Raw genomic sequence first — 19,408 nt, forward strand, 5'->3', positions numbered from 1 at the left:
AAAAAGAAACATTCCTCTAATACTTCTGCATGTTTTTTAGTAGCACGGCTGAAAGAATGTTTGAGCTTAAAACTCAGGGCAACTACATCTTACATCAAAATGTACCTATTCCCAAATCAACATATTGTTGTGGTGTTTAAAACTGCTCGACTAATAGAATTAGAGTGACACAAATTGATCTTCAGGAGAAAAAAAACCCCAAAAAATTAAGTACTACAATTAAGTACCTTCTATTTTCTAAATAAGTTACCTATACGAGAGCTTTTAAAACATGGTTGTGTAATAAAACAGCTTTTTTTCCTACTATAGCTGCTTAAAAATCAAGCAGTTACATAAAACTAAGTCTCCATTAAAAAAAGAATGGATAATTTTGAGGAAGGCAGTCATCAATTTTTTTCTTTTTTTAAGACTGCTGTAAGGAAAGTCATGCCTTTGATAAATGGCTTTTCTACAATCCCTTTGTACTGGCAACAACCCTGCAACAGAACAGGTCATTTAAGAATAGAACTGGGGGGAGGTGTTCTGATTCGCCTGAGCAATTCATAAATAGCCTTAAAAGTTGTGCCTCTTTTATTACTAAAGACGACTTGACCAGGTTTCCAAACCAAGTCCTTGATGACAGGCTTGATCTAAATATGGATCTGGCTCCACCACAAATCCCACTGAGCTCAATAGTGGCTACAGGTGCACAGCACCTTCACAAATCCGGCATTTCTACATGAGAGGCCAGCTGGAGGCACTGAGGTTTATGTTATTAAAACTATGGATCTGTTTACCACAGCAAAATCCTTGAACAGATTTACCCCCTCTTGGTAATTCACACTCAGTAAGGTCCAACCTGACTATAGCGGATAACCAAGAGCACACCTTCCGACCCAAAACTGAGGACAGGTGGGGGTGGGGTAGTAGTTGGAAGTGGCAAGCATCTGAGGTACAGATCATCTGTTTCAGTAGTGTGACTACAGGATGATTTCACTTTTCACTTTGCTTTGTTGTACTTACAATAAGGACTTAATCCTGCAAACAGTTATGACTACCTGTATAGTTAAATAAACTAACTTTGCTTGGTATTTATATACAGTCAGAAAGCTTTGCAGTACCTGGCCCCCAATTCTCAAAATATGCAAAATAGTGCATCAAATTCCAATACTAAAATGAAACCTAATGAACAAAAAAATTAGTGCATTTCAAATCATTCTAACTTCAAACATCTTTATTTTAGAAGGGATTAATTGAAGTAGACTGAATTGGCATTAAACCAACAACGTTGCAACAGGAAGCTGGGAAACTCTTCCAAGCTTGCTGATGTAAAAAATCCTCAAAAAATATAAATAAACTCAGTGGCTTATGTTGTGGACATGCTACATACAGGACAAAGTATTGGGAAAAACAGTTAAAAGTAAAAAAAAAGCGCCAACTTTTGAAACTGGAGCAGGTAATTAAAAAACAGCTACTAAAAACAAAACTAAATGATGGTAGCTGGAAAACAAAGACCAATGAAAGAGGTGTGCAGTGCTGCTGTGAGAAGATGCTCACTTTTCTTCACTGGCTGAGGTATCAGTTCCATCGTTCAGTTTTTGCTTTTGCATTCTCGTACGAGTAGATGCTAGAGAAAAAAAAAGAGAGACACCTTCACTTCACCACCCTTTGGAACAAAGCAATGCGTGCCAGTCATTTCAAAGAACATAAGAGTTGCACACACAATTTCGCTTTCAAACAGCTCGTTTTTCTAACTAACCAACTAGCTATTCATTTGAACCTACACGCTTCATTGTGATTTATTTAGTAACCTGCCTTGGTATTTATTTTACAGCCTCAAAGGATAATTGCTTTCTGTCTACTTACATTAGCTCCCATGACTACAGAACCAAAACATTTCTATTCCTTACTGCTGAGGCCTGTCCACTGAACATTATGCATGGCTTGGGTTCTTTACTTGCACACGGGCAACTAATACCATCAGTCAGTGGAGAACTCAGCTTCCTGTTCAAGGAATTCCTTCCTGGAGAACATCATACCACAGCAAAATTATCACCATACTAGGGCAGCCGTTCCTAATCTGTGCAACTAGTACATTTTCTTAATAATTTTTTATTTAAGCAAATGGAGAAACAAAACACTGGCGTTATACACAAGAACTACATGAGGTTGGAGTTACATATTTATAAAGGAAACAATATACAACAATTACAACAATATGCAACAGTTATAACATCATCTTTACCATTGATATAATGTTAATACTTGTTAAAATTCAAACAATCTGAATAGAGACACTGGCTTACTAGTTGGTGACTATGTATTAGCTGGAACTACCTTCACCTCTATATTTTAAGAAAATAAGAAATAAAGCATATCTAGATTACCTTTAGTCTAATTAACGCATCTGCAACACTGTTTTGGTGCCTGTATATTGTTGTATACATTGTTGCCCTAAAATGTATTTACTACAGCCTCCATTCCCCCTCCATTATTGATCCAGTTCAATTTCCTTCCCCCTTGGCTTCCCAAACAATCTGAAGCAGGAGCCCCTGAGCTGCAACTTAACCCCCCACAGCCCACCACTGGACAGCCCTGTGATAATCTAAAATGACAGTACTTGTACCGAGACGTGGTTGCCCATGTTAGTCTGAAGTCAGGCAGAAGGCAAGGGAGGCTGGCACCTTAGACTAACTTGTTCAGAAACTCATTTAGAGTTTCTGGCTGATGTCTTCATAATTCATTAACTGTCTTCATGACTCTTCTAATCTCCACAGGTAATAACCATCCCTTTTCCCTTCTGAATAATCTTGTTGTTTTACAAGATTAGGCTATCTGTTCAGCTAAACTTCCCTCGTTCTAAAGCTCCTAGTAACTGCTCTTTTGCTCCTTGTTTTATAGCCCTCCTGCACTCCCTGAAGTGCCTGTTTTTCTGTACATATGGGGTTAACACATGCCATTCTTTTATCTGGCATTTAGCTTACGCTGCACTTGCTTCTTCCCTAGACTTAAGGAATGGCAAGTGATTTGCAAGTTATTTAAGTTTCTCTACTGGGGAAGAGTGTTCCCTCCCTGAGCTTACGGGAATACATCAGTAGCTGTTCGGTGTCACATTGATTTGACAAGACTGTTGCCACAGAATTGCATGAGGGTGCTGCCACAGGTTACCTTTAAACCATTCTCCACCTGTGGAACATCAGGCAGTGTTAAAGTCAGGACACTTTCAGAGCAGTCACAATGTTCAGACTTGTTTTCACACTTTCAGAGCAGTTGATGTTCATCCTGAGGGTGTCCTTGAAGCATTTCCTCTGGCCCCCACATTCATTTGTCCTTGGCTGAGTTGGGAGTGCAACAGTTGTTTTGTACATCAGGAGGACAGGAGGGTGATCCAGGCAGATCTTGACAGGCTCATGAAATGGGCAGAAGAGAACCTGATGGTGTTCAACACTGGAAAATGCAAGGTTCTCCACACCTTGGGAAGAAAAACCTGCAGCATCCTTATAGGCTCGGCAGTGCTACACTGGCTAGCACTATGGAAGAAAAGGACTTGGGGGTCATGATTAACCACAAGATGAACATGAGCCTTCAATGTGATGCTGCGGCTAGTAAAGCGAGCAAAACTCTGGCTTGCATCCACAGATGCTTCTCAAGCAAATCCCAGGACGTCATTCTCCCCTTGTACTCGGCCTTGGTGAGGCCACAGCTGAAGTACTGCATCCAGTTTTGGGCCCCACAATTCAAAAAGGATGTGGAGAAGCTTGAGAGAGTCCAGAGAAGAGCCACACGTATGATCAGAGGTCAGGAAAACAGACGTTATGACGACAGGCTGAGAGCCATGGGGCTCTTTAGCCTGGAAAAGCGCAGGCTCAGGGGTGATCTGATTGCCACCTATAAGTTTATCGGGGTGACCACCAGGATCTGGGGGAATGTTTGTTCACCAGAGCGCCCCAAGGGATGACAAGGACAAATGGTCATAAACTACTGCAAGACCGTTTCAGGCTGGACATAAGGTAGAATTTCTTTACTGTCCAAACCCCAAGGTCAAACAGCCTGCCATCGGAGGTGGTTGAAGCACCTACATTGAACACCTTCAAGGGTAGATTGGATGCTTATCTTACTTCAGGCGGGGGGCTGGATTCAATGATCTTCTGAGGTCCCTTCCAGCCCTAATGTCTATGAAATCTATGAAAGTATCCGAGCAAAAAGCCTCACACTTTATGTCAAGGATCTTCTGGAGGTAGGGCTGGTGAAGGTATTCCAGGCTTTTCAGGTGTTTCCTGTACGTCACCCAAGTTTCACAGCCACAGAAAAGAGTGGGAGTTACCACAGCCTTATATAATAGGAGCTTGTTCAAGTCCTAATGCCATGATCACTGAATGCACGATTTCACATTATTACAAAGGCAGAGCAAGCACACCGGATCCTAAACTAGATCTGCTTGTCAATGTTGGCCACCTTTGAGAGATGGTTGCTGAGGTATGTAAAGTGTTCAATATTCTCCAGCTTCTATCCATCAATGAGGATCTTTGCTGGGGGAGTTAATTGGCCCGGAGCAGGCTGAAGTACCTTTGTCTTTTGGATGTTAACGGTCAGTTCCAGGCACTGGTATGCTCAAGAGAAGCAGTTAAAAGGTTGTTTGTAGGTCCTCCTCAGGACGTGCAATGACAGTACCAGTACCACTAGTACAGGGGCCAGTACCACTCCCTGGACTGTAGAGCCTGGGAGGGTGGGAAGTTTGTCAGGGATAGAGGAGCTGGGAGCCATGAATCCCAGGATGCTGTATGACCACAAATTGGCCACTTTATCACGGTGGAGTAGACTAACAATACCCTGACTCGAGCTAAAGAGAATGGCACAACTTTAGCCTGAAGTGGCATTAACTTTAAGTCGCTTAGAGAATACTTAGCAGTTTAACACCCTTTCATGCATGGATGGCTCCCATTTAAGTAGCTTTAGAATGGTTTACAGGTAACCTAAAACACCAACATCAGGCAGGCTACTAAGCTCTCTGCTTTGGCACATCTGATACTTCTGGTGTGTGGTGGTGGTAATAGGAAGGCATTGAAGGTCAGAGTCTTCATTTAGTTCCTACAACAGTGTTTCTCAACCTTTTCAGGCTCAAGGCACCTCTCAAAAAGGCACCCCTCAGTTTTCACTCATTTTTTGACTACTGAAAAATGAAAGAGCAAGACTTTTCTGTTGCAAAATGCTCAAAACTGATCAGAATGTTTTTAATGCCATGGATTCTGATTTAAAATTTCTGTATTTATCTTGTGAATCATGCTTGCACATCTACCAGGGTCAATGTTGTGTGGCACCCCAGTTTTGAATCACTGTCCTACAGGTTTCTGTCCAACTAGGGAGCCAGTTAAAAGAAAAACTGTTATGGCCCTATGGGGAGAAAGGGTCTTCCACAGCTGGTTTTCCTTCAGGATTTCAACAACAGCTTACTCCAGAGGTGTAGCCAGTAATGGATCCAGGATGGTTAAAAGGGGGTGAAATGACTGCAGAGAGAGATCATTGCACATGCGTCTGACAGCTGAGATCAGAGCTCTCAGCAGTAAACTGGCAGCAAATGGATGTGCAACTGCACACCTCCCTGGGTCTGCCCCTGGGTGTAGCCAGAAAAAAGACAGATCCATACTGGAATTTGAGGAGGAAAGAGAAGAACCAGATGATAAGACATTACTGGCAAAAGCCTAAAATGGCATTTAGCAAATTAAGACTGATGCTTTAATGTTTACTCTCTGGCTTACAATGAAGCAAAGGGTGGATGGGGCTCTGAAATGAAGGACCCTCCTATTCATACCAACTAATGGAAGGGAAGCCAGCCTGCATACAAGGGTCAATGGGCACATCATTTGCAAAGGTTGCTTGGGTCATGAGCAGTGGTGTAACTAAAGCAGTGGAAACAGGGCAACTGCCCTGGGCATTGAATTGGTGGGGGAGGGGACAGGGGGAGAAGCAGCTGCTGTTGGCAGCTGTGCAATCACAAATCATGTACTAACCAGAAGTTGCTGCCCATGCTCCAGATACCCAGCTGCATCCCTACAATACTGGTAATGAGAAGGGTGTTCCTTTAAGAAAAATGCATCATGGATTAGGGTTTTCTGTGTCATTTTGGGGACTGCTGGGGGTAAGGAGGAAAGGTGAGATGGCATTCAAAGATCACCCCCCAGACAGCTTCTATACCAAACCCTTTATAGCATAGTGTATGAACTGCAGTTGTCCATGTGACAGCTTTGCCTACCAACCCAACAGCTAAAACCATGTCATGATAGCTGTTGCAGAATATTGCATGTTAGGTTTCCAGCATGTACTTTACTTTAAATTGTGTATTTATCTGCAAAACCAACACAGTTCCAAAACACCAGTGTGCAAGACTAATCTGTCAGACTGCAAGAACCATTTAAGTGCCCACACATCATTTAATATTTACTAAAGTAAGCACGTATAGTTCTGTAATTCACCTAGAAAGAGCAGATTCCTGTATATAGACAATTTCCAAATCAATGTAAATGTTGCATTTATCCACAAAAGAATTATGTTTGCCACTGGTGACCCATGCTTACATCTGAATAATTTAAGTGTGACTAGATGCCCCTTTTCAGATTCAGAATTGAAGTATTCATGCAGATATCCTGTCTGTTCTAGGTCAGACTAGTTCATGTTGTTATAGACAAGGTTAGAAGGTCTGAAAATGAAGTCAGCACTTATTCCACTGCCATCAGAGCGTAAGTCTTCCCCTTAAGTCTCACACCAAAATTCCAGAAATCCACCAGGACAGTTCTGTTGTGGGTCCAGAGCTATACCTGTTCTGATCCTTACCTTTAAAAGTCTGCCAACTGAATGCAGCTCCTCATAATACATTCATCTGACAGAGAATCCCATAATATATACCTCTTAATATTCCCTTCCAGTACAAAAAGAAATGATCTCAAGAGCCCCTCGCCAAATCAGTAACAATATTTATTTTAAAAGCTTCAATCTAATTGCAATATTTAAGAGAAACGTATCACATTCATTTGCTGCTTTACACACAATGTTTTACATGACATACATGCCACTTCACATTCTAGAAGATGACTTCATACGGTATGAAGCCACCAAAAAAGTAAAACAAATGTACCAACTACTATATTTACTTGGATACCAGCACACCAACCTGTCCCCTGTAACTTAGTCCTCCAAAATTGGGGTGCGTCTTAAGGGGAAAGCTGATTTCTACACTGGAATGAAAACATGGAAGACACTGAACTAGCTGGCAGTGGCTGTGTTTCTCTCCTGGCCAACATGCAGCAGAGGCAAGTCAACTATTCGGCATTAGAGCTTGAGCTTTAACCCTCACAGCCACCACCAAAACTGCAAGTAGCTTTTGCCTGAGAACCCAAAAGCTGCTGCCAATTCAGCAGCAGCTGTTGATAGTGTTAAAAATCTAGCTTTGGCCTGAGCAGCCAGTGGATGGTGAGTGAACTGAAAAGCAGACACTGCCCTTGCTCCATATAGTCAGTTTTCAGCCATGTTTGGAAAATGTTTTTCTTCTTCTGCCTTCCCAAGACAAGGTACTTGCCTTATTTGAGTGTGTGACATGACAAAAAAAATAGTAATTCCTGAAGTTGATGAAAATGTCAGTGTTTAGCAAGGCTATTATTTAGAAGCTGCCAGAGAGTAAAAGGACTTTCTATAATCTTTTCTATATTTTTATTAAAGTTGACAATACTTACTCATTTCTGCAAGCTTTTGTTGGAACTTGGACTCTCCTGGTAGATGTTTGCTGCACACAGAAAACATGTTATTGAAGCATTCTTTTTATTTTTGTCTAATTAATCTAATATAAAGACTAGTTAATTTACATCAGGGCTCTCACCTAACCTTAGCTAGCTTTCTTCTTATAAAGATGCAAGCCCAGGCCTGATGTTTTTTCTGTATATTAAACCAAATAAAAAGTTACCAGATTTCTGATACTCTCATCTCCAATTTTGTTAAGCTCAACAGAAGCCAAGCAAGATGATGGTTTAATACTTAGGAGTTGCCATGTAAAGTTGCTATTCCTACAGCTGGGGGTGGGAGCCTACTGCTCCTGACTCTAGAGTTCAATCTGAGAGATACTGAGCTATCACTAAAAAGATTTTGAGTCTGTAAATTAAGAGAATTATAAAAGACATATGTTATGAGTGGCAACTTCTTTCCTTCCTGTTATTACACTGAATTTCATGTCACAGGTTTTCAGAAACAAATATATGTCAACCAAACAGATTTCTAATCATACACTCTGAAATCGGACTGATAAAATGAGCTCTATGAAGAACTCTGAACTACTGAATTAAAAGTTTGATCTTGTACACCTACCACATACCCTAAGTGAATTCCAGAAGCCCCTCCTTTGCCAAATAAACCCTTGCCTGGATGATTAAACAACATCTATATCAGGGGTGGACAAATACAGCCCATGGCACACTCCATTTCCTGGCAGCCCCTGTGGTAGTGGCTCCTTTTGGCTGCTGCTGCCAGACCCAGCCCTGCAGTGTGGGCATCCAACTGACTGTCCCACACCCACTGCCAGGGACGGGACCTACACAGCCAGGGTGTGCAGCCAGGTGGCTGGGATGGGGCTGCAGCCAGGAGCAAGATGGACAGGCGGGGTCAGGGGGACCCCAGGATTTGAGGGCAGTGACAGCATAAGGCTGGGGGCGAGGCACAGTAACAATCCCTGCACACCCCACCGGCAGAACTTGTGCTCATCAGAGGGGTGAGGGGAAGTGGACTGCAGCTCTGCCCTGACCCCAGGCTGTTACTGCTACAAGATCGCGGCCCCAGCTCTAGCCCCGGATGCAGCTCCCTACCCAACTATGCGCCTTGCCCATGAAGCTCCTGGCCAGTTCCATGGAGATCCCAGGACTGCGGGGCTGTGACACCATGGGCCAGGGCAGAGCTCTGATTCTGCAGGCGGGAGCAAGCAGGGAGCACATCATGGCTTTGCCCCAGCCCTGCACTGTCACTGCACCAAGATTGCAGGGTCATCATGAAGACTGGCTAGGAGCCATGAGGGCAGGGCGTGCAGCTGGGCAGGGATCCGCCTCCAGGGATCCTGGGGGTGGTGACAGCACAGGGCCAGGGCAAGACCCACAATCTGCTTCCTGTATGCCCTTGCACGCTAGTCGCAGGGACATGGGGCAGCTATCATGGCTCTGCCCCAACCCCAGCCTAGTGCTGTCACTGCCCCAAGATCCTGAGGTCTCCCCAGGCCCACCTGACTATCTATCTCACTCCCAGCTGTAGCCCAATCCCAACCATATATACTGCCTGCATGAGTCCCACCCCTGGTGGTAGTTGCAGGGCAGACAGGCCAGGGTGCCCAGGCAGCAAGGCTGGGTCCAGCAGCAGCAACCAAAGGGAAATAGTTACCTGAAATAGCAACCCGCTGCTGGGAAATAGTCTGGCCACAGGCCAGATCCACCATTTTGCCTACTGCTGATCTATACTCTCCTCCAGACAAATGGCATGGGAATGTACTAGGAGTCACTGAGCCACTATTTCCCCTATACTTAAAATAACAAAAATTTAAGAATTAATGATGCCAGCCAGCATGCAGACAGATATGTTTCCCCTTTTTTAAGATGTAATAAGCATCCCTTTGTCCTAGAAACCTATATGTCTGTGGTACAAAACTACAAATAATGAGGCCATTACTAGACTGATTTACTCTAATGAGATCTGCAGTTGTCACAGGCAAGTGGTGTCAGACCCCATATTCAGACACTATGTTCTTTTGTGGGAAGACTGCAATAGATGACTTAAATCACTATCTGTAGTCTTGTTAGTTCTTTGAAAAAAATAAGAGGAAAATGGATCTTTCCAGGAATGGAGACATTTTAAATACTGGGGTAACAAAGAGAAAACAATCTGGATTCTCCAACAATTTGGCTCCTGAGGTATACAGGAGTAAATTAAGATCACCCCAGTAAGGGCCAAAATCAAATAGAATTTTCCTGTTTTGTTTTATTGTACACTGCTTCATTTAATCTTTTATACCATTATATACTACGTTTTGCTTTAATTTAGTGTAAACTGGCAGAATAGGTAATCTTATGCATGTTTTAGCAAAAATCATAATTATGTATTATATTTATTGCTCATTTTATTGTATTGTTTTGGCAAAAACTGTAAATAAACTACTATTACTACTACTACATGTAATTTCAGGACCCAGTTCTTAGCTTGTCGTACCTTCCATCTGCTTCATCTTGTCCCTCCATGTCAAAGCGAAGTCTTTTCAGTGGCTTGGGAGCACTGCTTACTTCTGCACTGCGTTTCAGCTGACGGTCACTGCTACCCACCATCTGGTTTATTTTTTGAAACTTCTCTGAAGTCTGGGATTACAAGACAACCATAAAAACAACATTCCTGGTTAACTCTGATGTCAACTGCACTCTCCAGACTACCAGCCAAAAAATTAATTTCAGGTTTTAGGAACTCTTTTGAAGTCTTCCCCAAATACCCATAAGAAAATACGGAAGCTTTTTAAAAGTCAATGTATGTAAGAGAAGTTAGCAAAGTGCCACTGCAATGTTCGTGTTTACAAATTAGAACAAACACACTAAGATGAAGCAAGGACACAGGCCAGTTTTACAAGTTAAGAAGATGTACATGCTTTCTATAGTTATTTTTATATAAAAAAAACTTGACAGTAGTAAACAAAACATGGCTATGTCACTTCAAAACTATTAGAGAACAAACTTACCCCAAACGTTTCACCAATTGACACCAAGATTCTGACAGAACAAACGAAAAGAGGAAAAAATCTTTAAGATGAGGCCTTATTTAGCAGTGAAGAGATGGAAGCATTCACAACCTAGCATGAAAATTATTAAACAGCCCACGCCTTCAAGAGACTAGCACATTAACTGAAGAACACACTCTCTCTCTCAACATATTAAGCATATAAAGAGAGCAATACATTCATCACCAATGACATAAACCTCCTCTTAAAATGTATATTTTTACAAAGGACTGAAAACAGCTGGATGGACTAACAGAGCCATCTTGAAAGACAGAGAAGAGAAATTGTGGCATCAAAAGAAGCAGAGACCCATTTAGTTTGTCCCTAATTTCGGCAGGAACACCCTTTTTCAGTAGATGTGTGCCCCAGACATGCTCTCCCTTTGATCATTACCTGCAGGTGTTTGCTAATAAAATCAGCAGGAATTCAACCTAAAACATACAAATATCATAGTAATTTTTTCAGGTCCATACCCATTCAACCTGTGCCAAACCTGCTCACAAGGACGCCATGATGCTGCTCACTAGGTGCTTGCTTCAGATAACAAGTTATTTCAGAAACAAATATATGTAAATCAAAAAAGATTTCTAATCATACACTCTGAAACTGGACAGATAAAATGAGCTCTATTAAGAACCCTGAACTACTGGATGAAAATTAGGTCTTTTACACCCACTACATACCCTATGAAGTGAGCAGCTTAACAGGTAGTGTTTGACAGTGAATGACAAATCAAATGAGGTGCATCTAAGAGATTGTTTTGATTCATACTCAACACTTCTTCAAATGGAGTGCCAACAAAAATATGCTAGGCTCAATCTGTGAATCAAGGTTATAATATAGGGCTCAAACTCTGAACCAGAAGACAGACAAATCACACTGAATGATTACCTGATTTGCTTGTATTAAACATGTGAATGTTATTCTCAATTGCTCAAAGAATGTTTGTGACCAACCTGGATCCTGGTGTCATTTTTGTGGGTGACAGCAGCCCCTCAGAGGATTTGTAGGGACTCTTCAAGGGTGAGATGTAGATGTTATTTCCAGCAGGGACTCGGAGGGGGGAATTAGAAAACGTGTAAGGGCTTTGAGGAATATATGGGATAGGGGATAAGGTAGGAGGCTGTAACAAAAGAAATTGGATATTTAATAGTAGCAGTAAGATTTTTTTTTGTCAATTTGGCTAAATGATTCACTTTAACTACAAGTAGAGATCAACTGACTTACCCTATTGGAGGCATACTGCAATATATTTGTTTTCAATTTCTGCATAAACACTAAATTGTAGAAGACTATAATGGAGTCATATTGTCCTTCCCTGATCAGAACACGCTTGAAAGTCTACACAAGGGGGGGAAAAAAAACATACTGAAAAAAAAACAAATCCCTGCAATTATTTTACAGTCCATCCCATCACAGCACATGACATATTAATACTGGCCAAACTTTTAAAGAGGTTGCGTCTTGTGTACTAGCTATTAATGGCACTGTTTAAGTCTTGCTTGTACTCAGATTTTAGACAGATTCAAAGGACAGCAGCAAAAAACAAACAAACCTGATTTAGTCAAACCTGTGCAATCCCTTAGTTTAGGTACAATTATATTCTTATAAGAACTGCAAACGCAGGAGGGAGTGGCACCAACAGTTTTCTTTATTTATCAGATTAATTATTCAGATTTATCAGGCTTTTTAATGTATCAGATTAAGGACTGGTGCAAGAACTGAGTGTGGACTAATCCTTAAAAGCACTGATTCTCAACTACGGTGCCATGACCTGAGATCCCTTCAGGAGTGCCATGCACTGTTTGTACACCTAAATGTGTGTAGCACAACTCACAAGATAAACCCAGGGATTTCAAATAGGAATCCAGTGTTAAAAACATTCTAACTTGTTGTGGTCTTTCTGAGTTCTCTGCAACAAAAGAACTGCTTTATTATTTTTCTGCAGTCAAAAATTAAGTGAAAAATAGAGCTGGCATTTTCCAAGGGGTGCCTTCAGTCGAGAGGGCCACGCTGAGTCTAGGTTGAGAACCACTGATCTAAGGTAATCAGGTGGACTGATGCTTTGACTATAAGTGAGTTTATACAAATAAAATAATCTGCTATGCATCTGTATTTTGAATATTTTAGAACAAATAAAAATATCTTTGCTCTCTACCCAATCTTGTTTTATAGGATTCCCTTCAGTTGCTCAAGTAAGGTTCTCAAATGCATATAATGAAAGATTCACCTCAGGCTTCTGCTGATTCCTGACTAGCTGTTCAGGCAAATTTAACTGTATTTCTATTCTGTCATTTCCTTATGCATTACTGATGGACAAGCCAAATGTTGTTTCCTTTACTCAAGCCAGTAATCAACTGAATTATTTTCAGAAGTCAGAAGAGTCAGGTATGACCAGTGAACAGGTACAAGGTATGTACTGAAAACAAATAGGTTTTGAATCTAGGAGAAGTGCAGAAATCACTAATTGTTGCAACAGTTAATGCAACAATCAGCACTTAGACCTGTGTTGTCAGATGAGCACTGACAGCATCAGGTCACCTGCAGGCAGGCAATTTCTCTACAAAATAATGCAATCTAGTTTGAACATGGGTGAGGAATCCAGATTGTTCTTTTTATCACAGTCCTACCAGTTACTCACAGTCTATCTTGAGCAAGTCACTTCTCCTGTGCCTGTCACCACTTCGAAAGTACAACACACCACATGAGTGCTTCTTAATCATCACATACAAACACTACAGCAAAAGACCACTAAAGTTCCACTCAGATAATCTAGTGGTTGCATTTCCTAACATATCAGCCATGTCTAAGCAGGTAGGGGCTAATCTTCCACTGACTGCAATGGCAGTGAGGCATATAACCAAATTAGGTATTTTTGAAAGTCCTATCTGCATCTATGGGAGGTAAGTCTCTTTGTAAATCTCATGCTCAGGCCTTATACCACAGCTAAGTAGTATTTTTCAACAGCTGAGCACCTTAAAAAAAAACACTGGCTTGCTTTTTAGAGGCATTATTGGTTAGCCAAACTTCTAATGCAACCTGAAGACTGGTTAGCTGCATTAGTCTGAAATCAGGCAGAAGGCAGGGCAGTGCAGGGCAGCACCTTGGAGATTAACCTACTCTCTGAATCAGTCTCCAAATGCCACCCTGACCTGCCTTCTGGTTTATATGAGCTAAATAAAAGTCATTTTTCTAAGCTGCTTCTGCATCTGGAGGGTCATTCAAACTTTACTGTAATAATTTATGGAAGGCAAATACCAAAACACTTTTCCTACCTCTTGATTGGTATTCGTGAGCTCCTTGTATGCTGAAACAATGATTTTAAATCTGAGATCTATGTTCTTGACTTTGCATATGCCATACATAGAACACATCATGATCTATTAAAGAAAAAACAAAGCGACAGTCAGAAATGCAGGAAACGTTTTCCATGTTTCCTTTTAAGAAACAACACCTTTCTTCCCTTGACATTCTTTCACAGGCTTACCAGTTTTTTCTTTTGATATGCTTCCAGGTCCCAGTGAGGTCAATGGGAGTTCTGTTACTGACTTCATTGAAGTCAGGATTTCACCAGTGCCATTGGGAAATGAAAGTAAGGCTCAGTAGTTCCAAGATTCTTACTACCAGGGGTGGATCTAAGTGGGTTGGCAGGGGTGGGGTGCTGTGGTGTGCCCCCCTCCCCTTTCAAAGTGTAGCACAGGTGACTTCTCCCTACCCCCTAACAGAGGGGAACAACACCCAGGCAATAGGAGGGCTGGTGGGAACAGAGCAGGTCCAGGATGGGGTGTTGCCTGCTGTCGCCATCTGTGGCTGAACCCAGCAGCCCACTCAGCTGTTCCCCACAACTGGAGTCCCTGGGTTGGTAGGGGACATCAGGGAACCTGGTAGGAAGCAGGTATATATACAGGAAAAGGGGCCACTGCGCATGCTATCCCTGCTTAAGCCCAACACCTGATGCAGCCTCTACCCTGCAGCTGGAGCCTCCAGGTTGGTAGAGCACACCAGGGGAACAGGTACAGGAAGGGGGGCCCCACCTGCTGGTGCCACTTCCCAGCTGACCCAGAGCTGCTTCTGACCTGCTTGAGCCACCACCTGCAGAAAGCAGCTGCAAAGGATACGAGGCTCAGCCATGAACAGTGGTAGCAGTAGCTGGGTCCCCCCCTTCCAGACCCTGCTTTCAGGTGGCCAGGAAAGAGAGGGCCTGCCCCCTGCTGCCAATGTCCCAGGCCAAGCCCAGCACACTATGCAGCTACAACCCATGGCTTGAGCCAGGTAAGAATATCTCTGGGACTCCTTGCCCGTGGGTCAGCTGGGGACAGCAGCAGCAGTGGGCAGGTCCCTCCTCCTTGCACCTGATCCCTGTCTGCCCTTTTGCTTGCTCCCCATCCAACTGCACCTTGGCCCCATCCCCCCATGGTCAAAAAGAATGGCATCCTATTAAATCCTAGGCCAACTCACACTTATTACTCAGACTGATCAATGATCTACCTCATAGTGAGCTCCAAGAGAAAAAAAAATAAGCAAACCAGGATTTCTTTCTTTTTTTGAGGACGTTTAGTAAACCAATATGAAACCTAAATATGAACTTGGAAGGTAAGGAATAACAAACTGCATTTTTAGCACAGAACCACAACCAAGGATCAGGGGGGTTGTGGATCAGTTACCATTCTGTCTTCCCAGGCAAAAATTCATATTCTTACAGTAATCTTTGGCTTCTACTCTCTAATTTGGCAACATTTAAGTGGTGTGCGCTGTATCTTGGACAGTATAGCATAATGAACTGTGGTACTTAACAATAAATTGCAAAACTGCATCAATGCACTATATTTAACTCACTTCTGCTTTGAATAAGCTACTTTAATAGGAGATAAAGCTCATACTTGGATTTTAAATAATTAAAAAAAGATAAATCAACCAATAAGCAAACCTTTTTTGGAAAAGAAAAGTATTTCTCATTTTTATATATTACCTGGTCTAAGTGCCTGTCTCTCATAAGTTCATATTCATTTTGCAACGTGTGCTGAAAAAGGGTCCAGATCAAGTGTTCCAGTTCAGGGTGTTCAGAGAGAAGCCGAAAGCACAGGGTATTCAATCGAAGATATGCCAGCCGATATACTTGTGAAAAGAGGAGAAAAATAAATCATGGTGGGAACAAAAAACTTTCATATACCCACTATTAAGACAGCATCCCTGTAATGGCTGTACCAGACAGTTTCTCTAAATGGTTTTTACTAACTCACATTCCTCTTTTAGCTCAGAGATGAAACTTTCATGCTTTTATGACTTGGGAACCTGGGTATAGTCCCTAGTGATAACAGATGAGGAAGACGGTTATATATGCAAGGAGTGTGATCTGTAATTGTACTGCTGCTATACTGAAGAGTTCAATACACGGACTTTACTCATGACCATTACAGATTAGAAACAGAAAGACCTGGCTGACAATATTATTTCATCAGGGAGTTTGATATTTTCCTTATATTACCTGATTACACTTAGTTTCTATAGTATTAACATGTTTCTGTATAAACACGCAGTTTGTGCTTTGATATTTCATAACAGTTTGTTTATAGGAATTTTCAATATGAATTAACCTTTAGATAATTATACTTTATTAGATAAAAATGCATTTTACAAGTACTGCATTATAACTCAAACCTTATGTATTCTTTCAACTTTATAATATATGGCTGCTGACAGATGTGGGGTGGGGTTGGGGAGAACAGACAGCGATTTACCAGAAGAGGAATCATGTCAGTTTGATCTGGCTCCACAGGTCTAATATATGGTTCAATCAGCTATTAATTAGATAAAAGTGCCAAAAAGCCCTACTGAAGCACATGAACTATACAGACGCTGGATGAGCCAAGTCAAAATGATGCAATTCCTCTTCTCGGCATGCACTGTGCTTGGCATGGGGGCGCACTGAGCTGAAAGCAAGGCACTGTTCCCTTCCCACCCCACATTTGTAAGCAGCCCATATGTCTGTTCATAAATTCATTTTTAAGTCAGCGTATGTGTATATCCTATGTACTATTCCATTGTCATTATTTTTATTAATATCCTTCTTAATGAATTGACAACAGCTCACAGTTAGTGCAGTACTTTGTATTTGTATCATGTACTTATTACAGTTCCCCGATATATATTTTAGGAGTTTATTAAAAAAAGAAAAAAGAAAAGAAAAAACCCAAGAAACAGTTAATGAAAGATGACTTTGAAATGTTTTTGCATATAGAATGTTCTTCTTTCTTCATGGAGCCTACAAACCTTTCTTGTAAAATAGGGAGAGGGAGGTAGATTTCTGTGGTTTCTGAGTCTGGGGGGTCACAGCAGACTGAGCATCTGTAGGAGGAGTACAGTTTAAGTGAACTGCAGATCCTTTTTTCTTAGGCGATCTCACAGGAGAAAGATACCTGCATATATAGAATAGATAAATATGAATACTGAAATGAAAGCCAGAAAGATATTTACTTAGAACAGAAAAGTAGTAAATAATTTTGAATACAAAATACACGTATATGCTCTGACACTCCTCCAGTGGAGTGGAAGAAGTGGATTCTCATTGAAATAGGTCACTCATAATACCATAAAACGAAAATTAAAGAATTGTGGGAACACTTAGTTGTATTCCTCCTTTCCTGTAGTCCGGAGAAAGGAGCTGAGGAAACAGTGCCGTGTTCCCAAGAGGCCTGAGCAAATCAGAGCTCACAGACAAAGCTTCTCTTTGATCTCCCAAGCTTGTGGCTGCAAGCTCTTCTTCTAAGCCTCATTGTGCAGCCATGAGTACAGAATGCTCCTCTGCCACATTCAGCTGAGGCTAGCGGCTAGGAAATTGCTAGGTAGGGAGAAATACTAGTGATGATGCTGAGGAGGAACTGGAACAATGCACATTGTTTGTGGCATCACAAAACTTGACAGTAAGTTCCAGATAAAAATCTAAGTAAGAGAGTTGGATCCATAGCAAGGCAGATGGGGTCATGCCACAGAACATAATACTTTTAGAGAAATCTTAACCCACAGAGATAAGACAAAGTATTTTTTTATATAGAGTTTGGAAAAAATAAAAATATTGAAGATTTGGCTAGGCATGACTCATTTTCACTACATGCTACTCTTGCTGCAATTCATGTCACCTGTAACTTTAGCATCAAAGTCTAACAAGAAAAATAGCAGAATAAAATAAATAAATGGTTTTAAATACTATGAAATAAATTAATTCCACACTACATTATATGTCCATCATCCATACTTACAGGTCTGCAGCAGTGTGATTATGCTGGAGAGGCAGGTTTAGAGTGCAAGTGGGTTCAGGCTGATCAACCTGACCTTCTCTTTCCTTTGACTGCCTGATAAGATCAAATAAAGGTGAATCCTAGAAAAGAAAGTCACAGTAAAGTTTCAGTTGAGACTGAAGGCAAAAAACAAATAATCCTGATATAAAATTGTTAAATCTATTTTTAAAATCCACTTTGAAATATACAAATCAGTATTTTGTTTGTCCATAGAAAGCAATAAAATTGCTAAGATGCTCTAATACGGGGATAGGCAATCCCTGGCACAGGTGGCAGTGTGGCACGTGTGCCACAGGGCAGACAGCGGGGAAGGGAGGGAGGCTGCATTGCCACAACAAGTATCAGACCACTCAACTCCCCCACTGTCTGCTCCTAGCACGCCAACATCTTGCAAGTCGATACTGCAAGTGTTTTTGGCATTCTGCCCAACACACCGCCAACCCCTGCTCTACATATTTTGTCAGTCAAGAATTAACTGACAAATTCTAAATAAATGTTAAATAGTCCTGTTAGATTTTCTTTGGGAAACAAGCCACCTGTCATTAGATTCTGAAGTCCACATTCAGAACCGAGACATATTTAGATGTTGGAAGTCTTAGTTTTTCTTGATACAGACATTTTTACAAAGAAGAGCAAAGAGAATCAGGAGTAGAAAGCATGTAAAGAAAAATGGCTATTACTGTTCCCACAAAATAAGAAAATTGAATGAGATTTATCCCATGTTCACTACAATCAAATATTTTGCATATGAGGATACATCCATTTAACCTGGATGACAGAACTCATTTAAATCTTATACAATCCAGATTATTGTGTGGTGCTTGTTCCATGCCCTACTTCTGGCACTGGCCCTAGCTAGTTCATGAACCCTCTTCCTCCTCTTTGAACTCCAATTAGGACAGGAAAAGGAGGGTTTGATGGCTCTATGCTCCTTCAGTCTCTCTCTATATAGCCCTGTTCCAATCCTGCCCAATAAGTCCATATGTTAGATATAGAAAGGCTAAAAAAGTATCAGGTTGCAACTCAAAGGCATTTAAAATCATTTTGATTTCAGATTGGCTACTGGAAGTGACAGATAAGACTAGGGAGTAGTAGCAGGAGAGTAAGGGCCTGTCCACACGAGCACGCACATGCCTCTTGCCCCACCTCAAACCCCTTTGAGGATATCCAGGTGTCTAAAAAAAAATATGTTAAAAAACGTGGAGCAGGGCACAGTCCCTGACCATGCCCTGAAGCAACCAGAGGCTGGGTCCTCCATGGAGACGCTCTGGCTGCTAAAGCATCTCTATGGTTGGCCCTCGCCCTGGTGCTGCAACACGCAGCCAGCCAGGCCGCATGTTTCAGCACCAGGGCT

General features: G+C 41.6%; 1 protein-coding gene across 1 annotated transcript in view; it reads right to left on the bottom strand.

The window, feature by feature from the left end:
• Window positions 1–791: 791 nt before the first annotated feature.
• Window positions 792–19,408, bottom strand: part of RB1 (RB transcriptional corepressor 1) — a 157,051-nt gene continuing 138,434 nt past the window's right edge. Inside the window, exons 18-27 of the mRNA XM_019523811.1 lie at window positions 18,016–18,134; window positions 17,030–17,175; window positions 15,729–15,874; window positions 14,035–14,139; window positions 11,987–12,100; window positions 11,716–11,882; window positions 10,721–10,751; window positions 10,207–10,349; window positions 7,704–7,753; window positions 792–1,606 (exon numbers count right to left, since the gene is read on the bottom strand). Of these exons, the coding sequence (XP_019379356.1) occupies window positions 1,533–1,606; window positions 7,704–7,753; window positions 10,207–10,349; window positions 10,721–10,751; window positions 11,716–11,882; window positions 11,987–12,100; window positions 14,035–14,139; window positions 15,729–15,874; window positions 17,030–17,175; window positions 18,016–18,134 (1,095 nt within the window). The 3' untranslated portion in view covers window positions 792–1,532. The remainder of the gene's footprint in view (window positions 1,607–7,703; window positions 7,754–10,206; window positions 10,350–10,720; window positions 10,752–11,715; window positions 11,883–11,986; window positions 12,101–14,034; window positions 14,140–15,728; window positions 15,875–17,029; window positions 17,176–18,015; window positions 18,135–19,408) is intronic.

This window comes from Gavialis gangeticus, unplaced genomic scaffold, assembly GCF_001723915.1.
Source record: "Gavialis gangeticus isolate Ggan-Ray unplaced genomic scaffold, GavGan_comp1, whole genome shotgun sequence".
NCBI classification, from domain to species: Eukaryota; Metazoa; Chordata; order Crocodylia; family Gavialidae; genus Gavialis; species Gavialis gangeticus.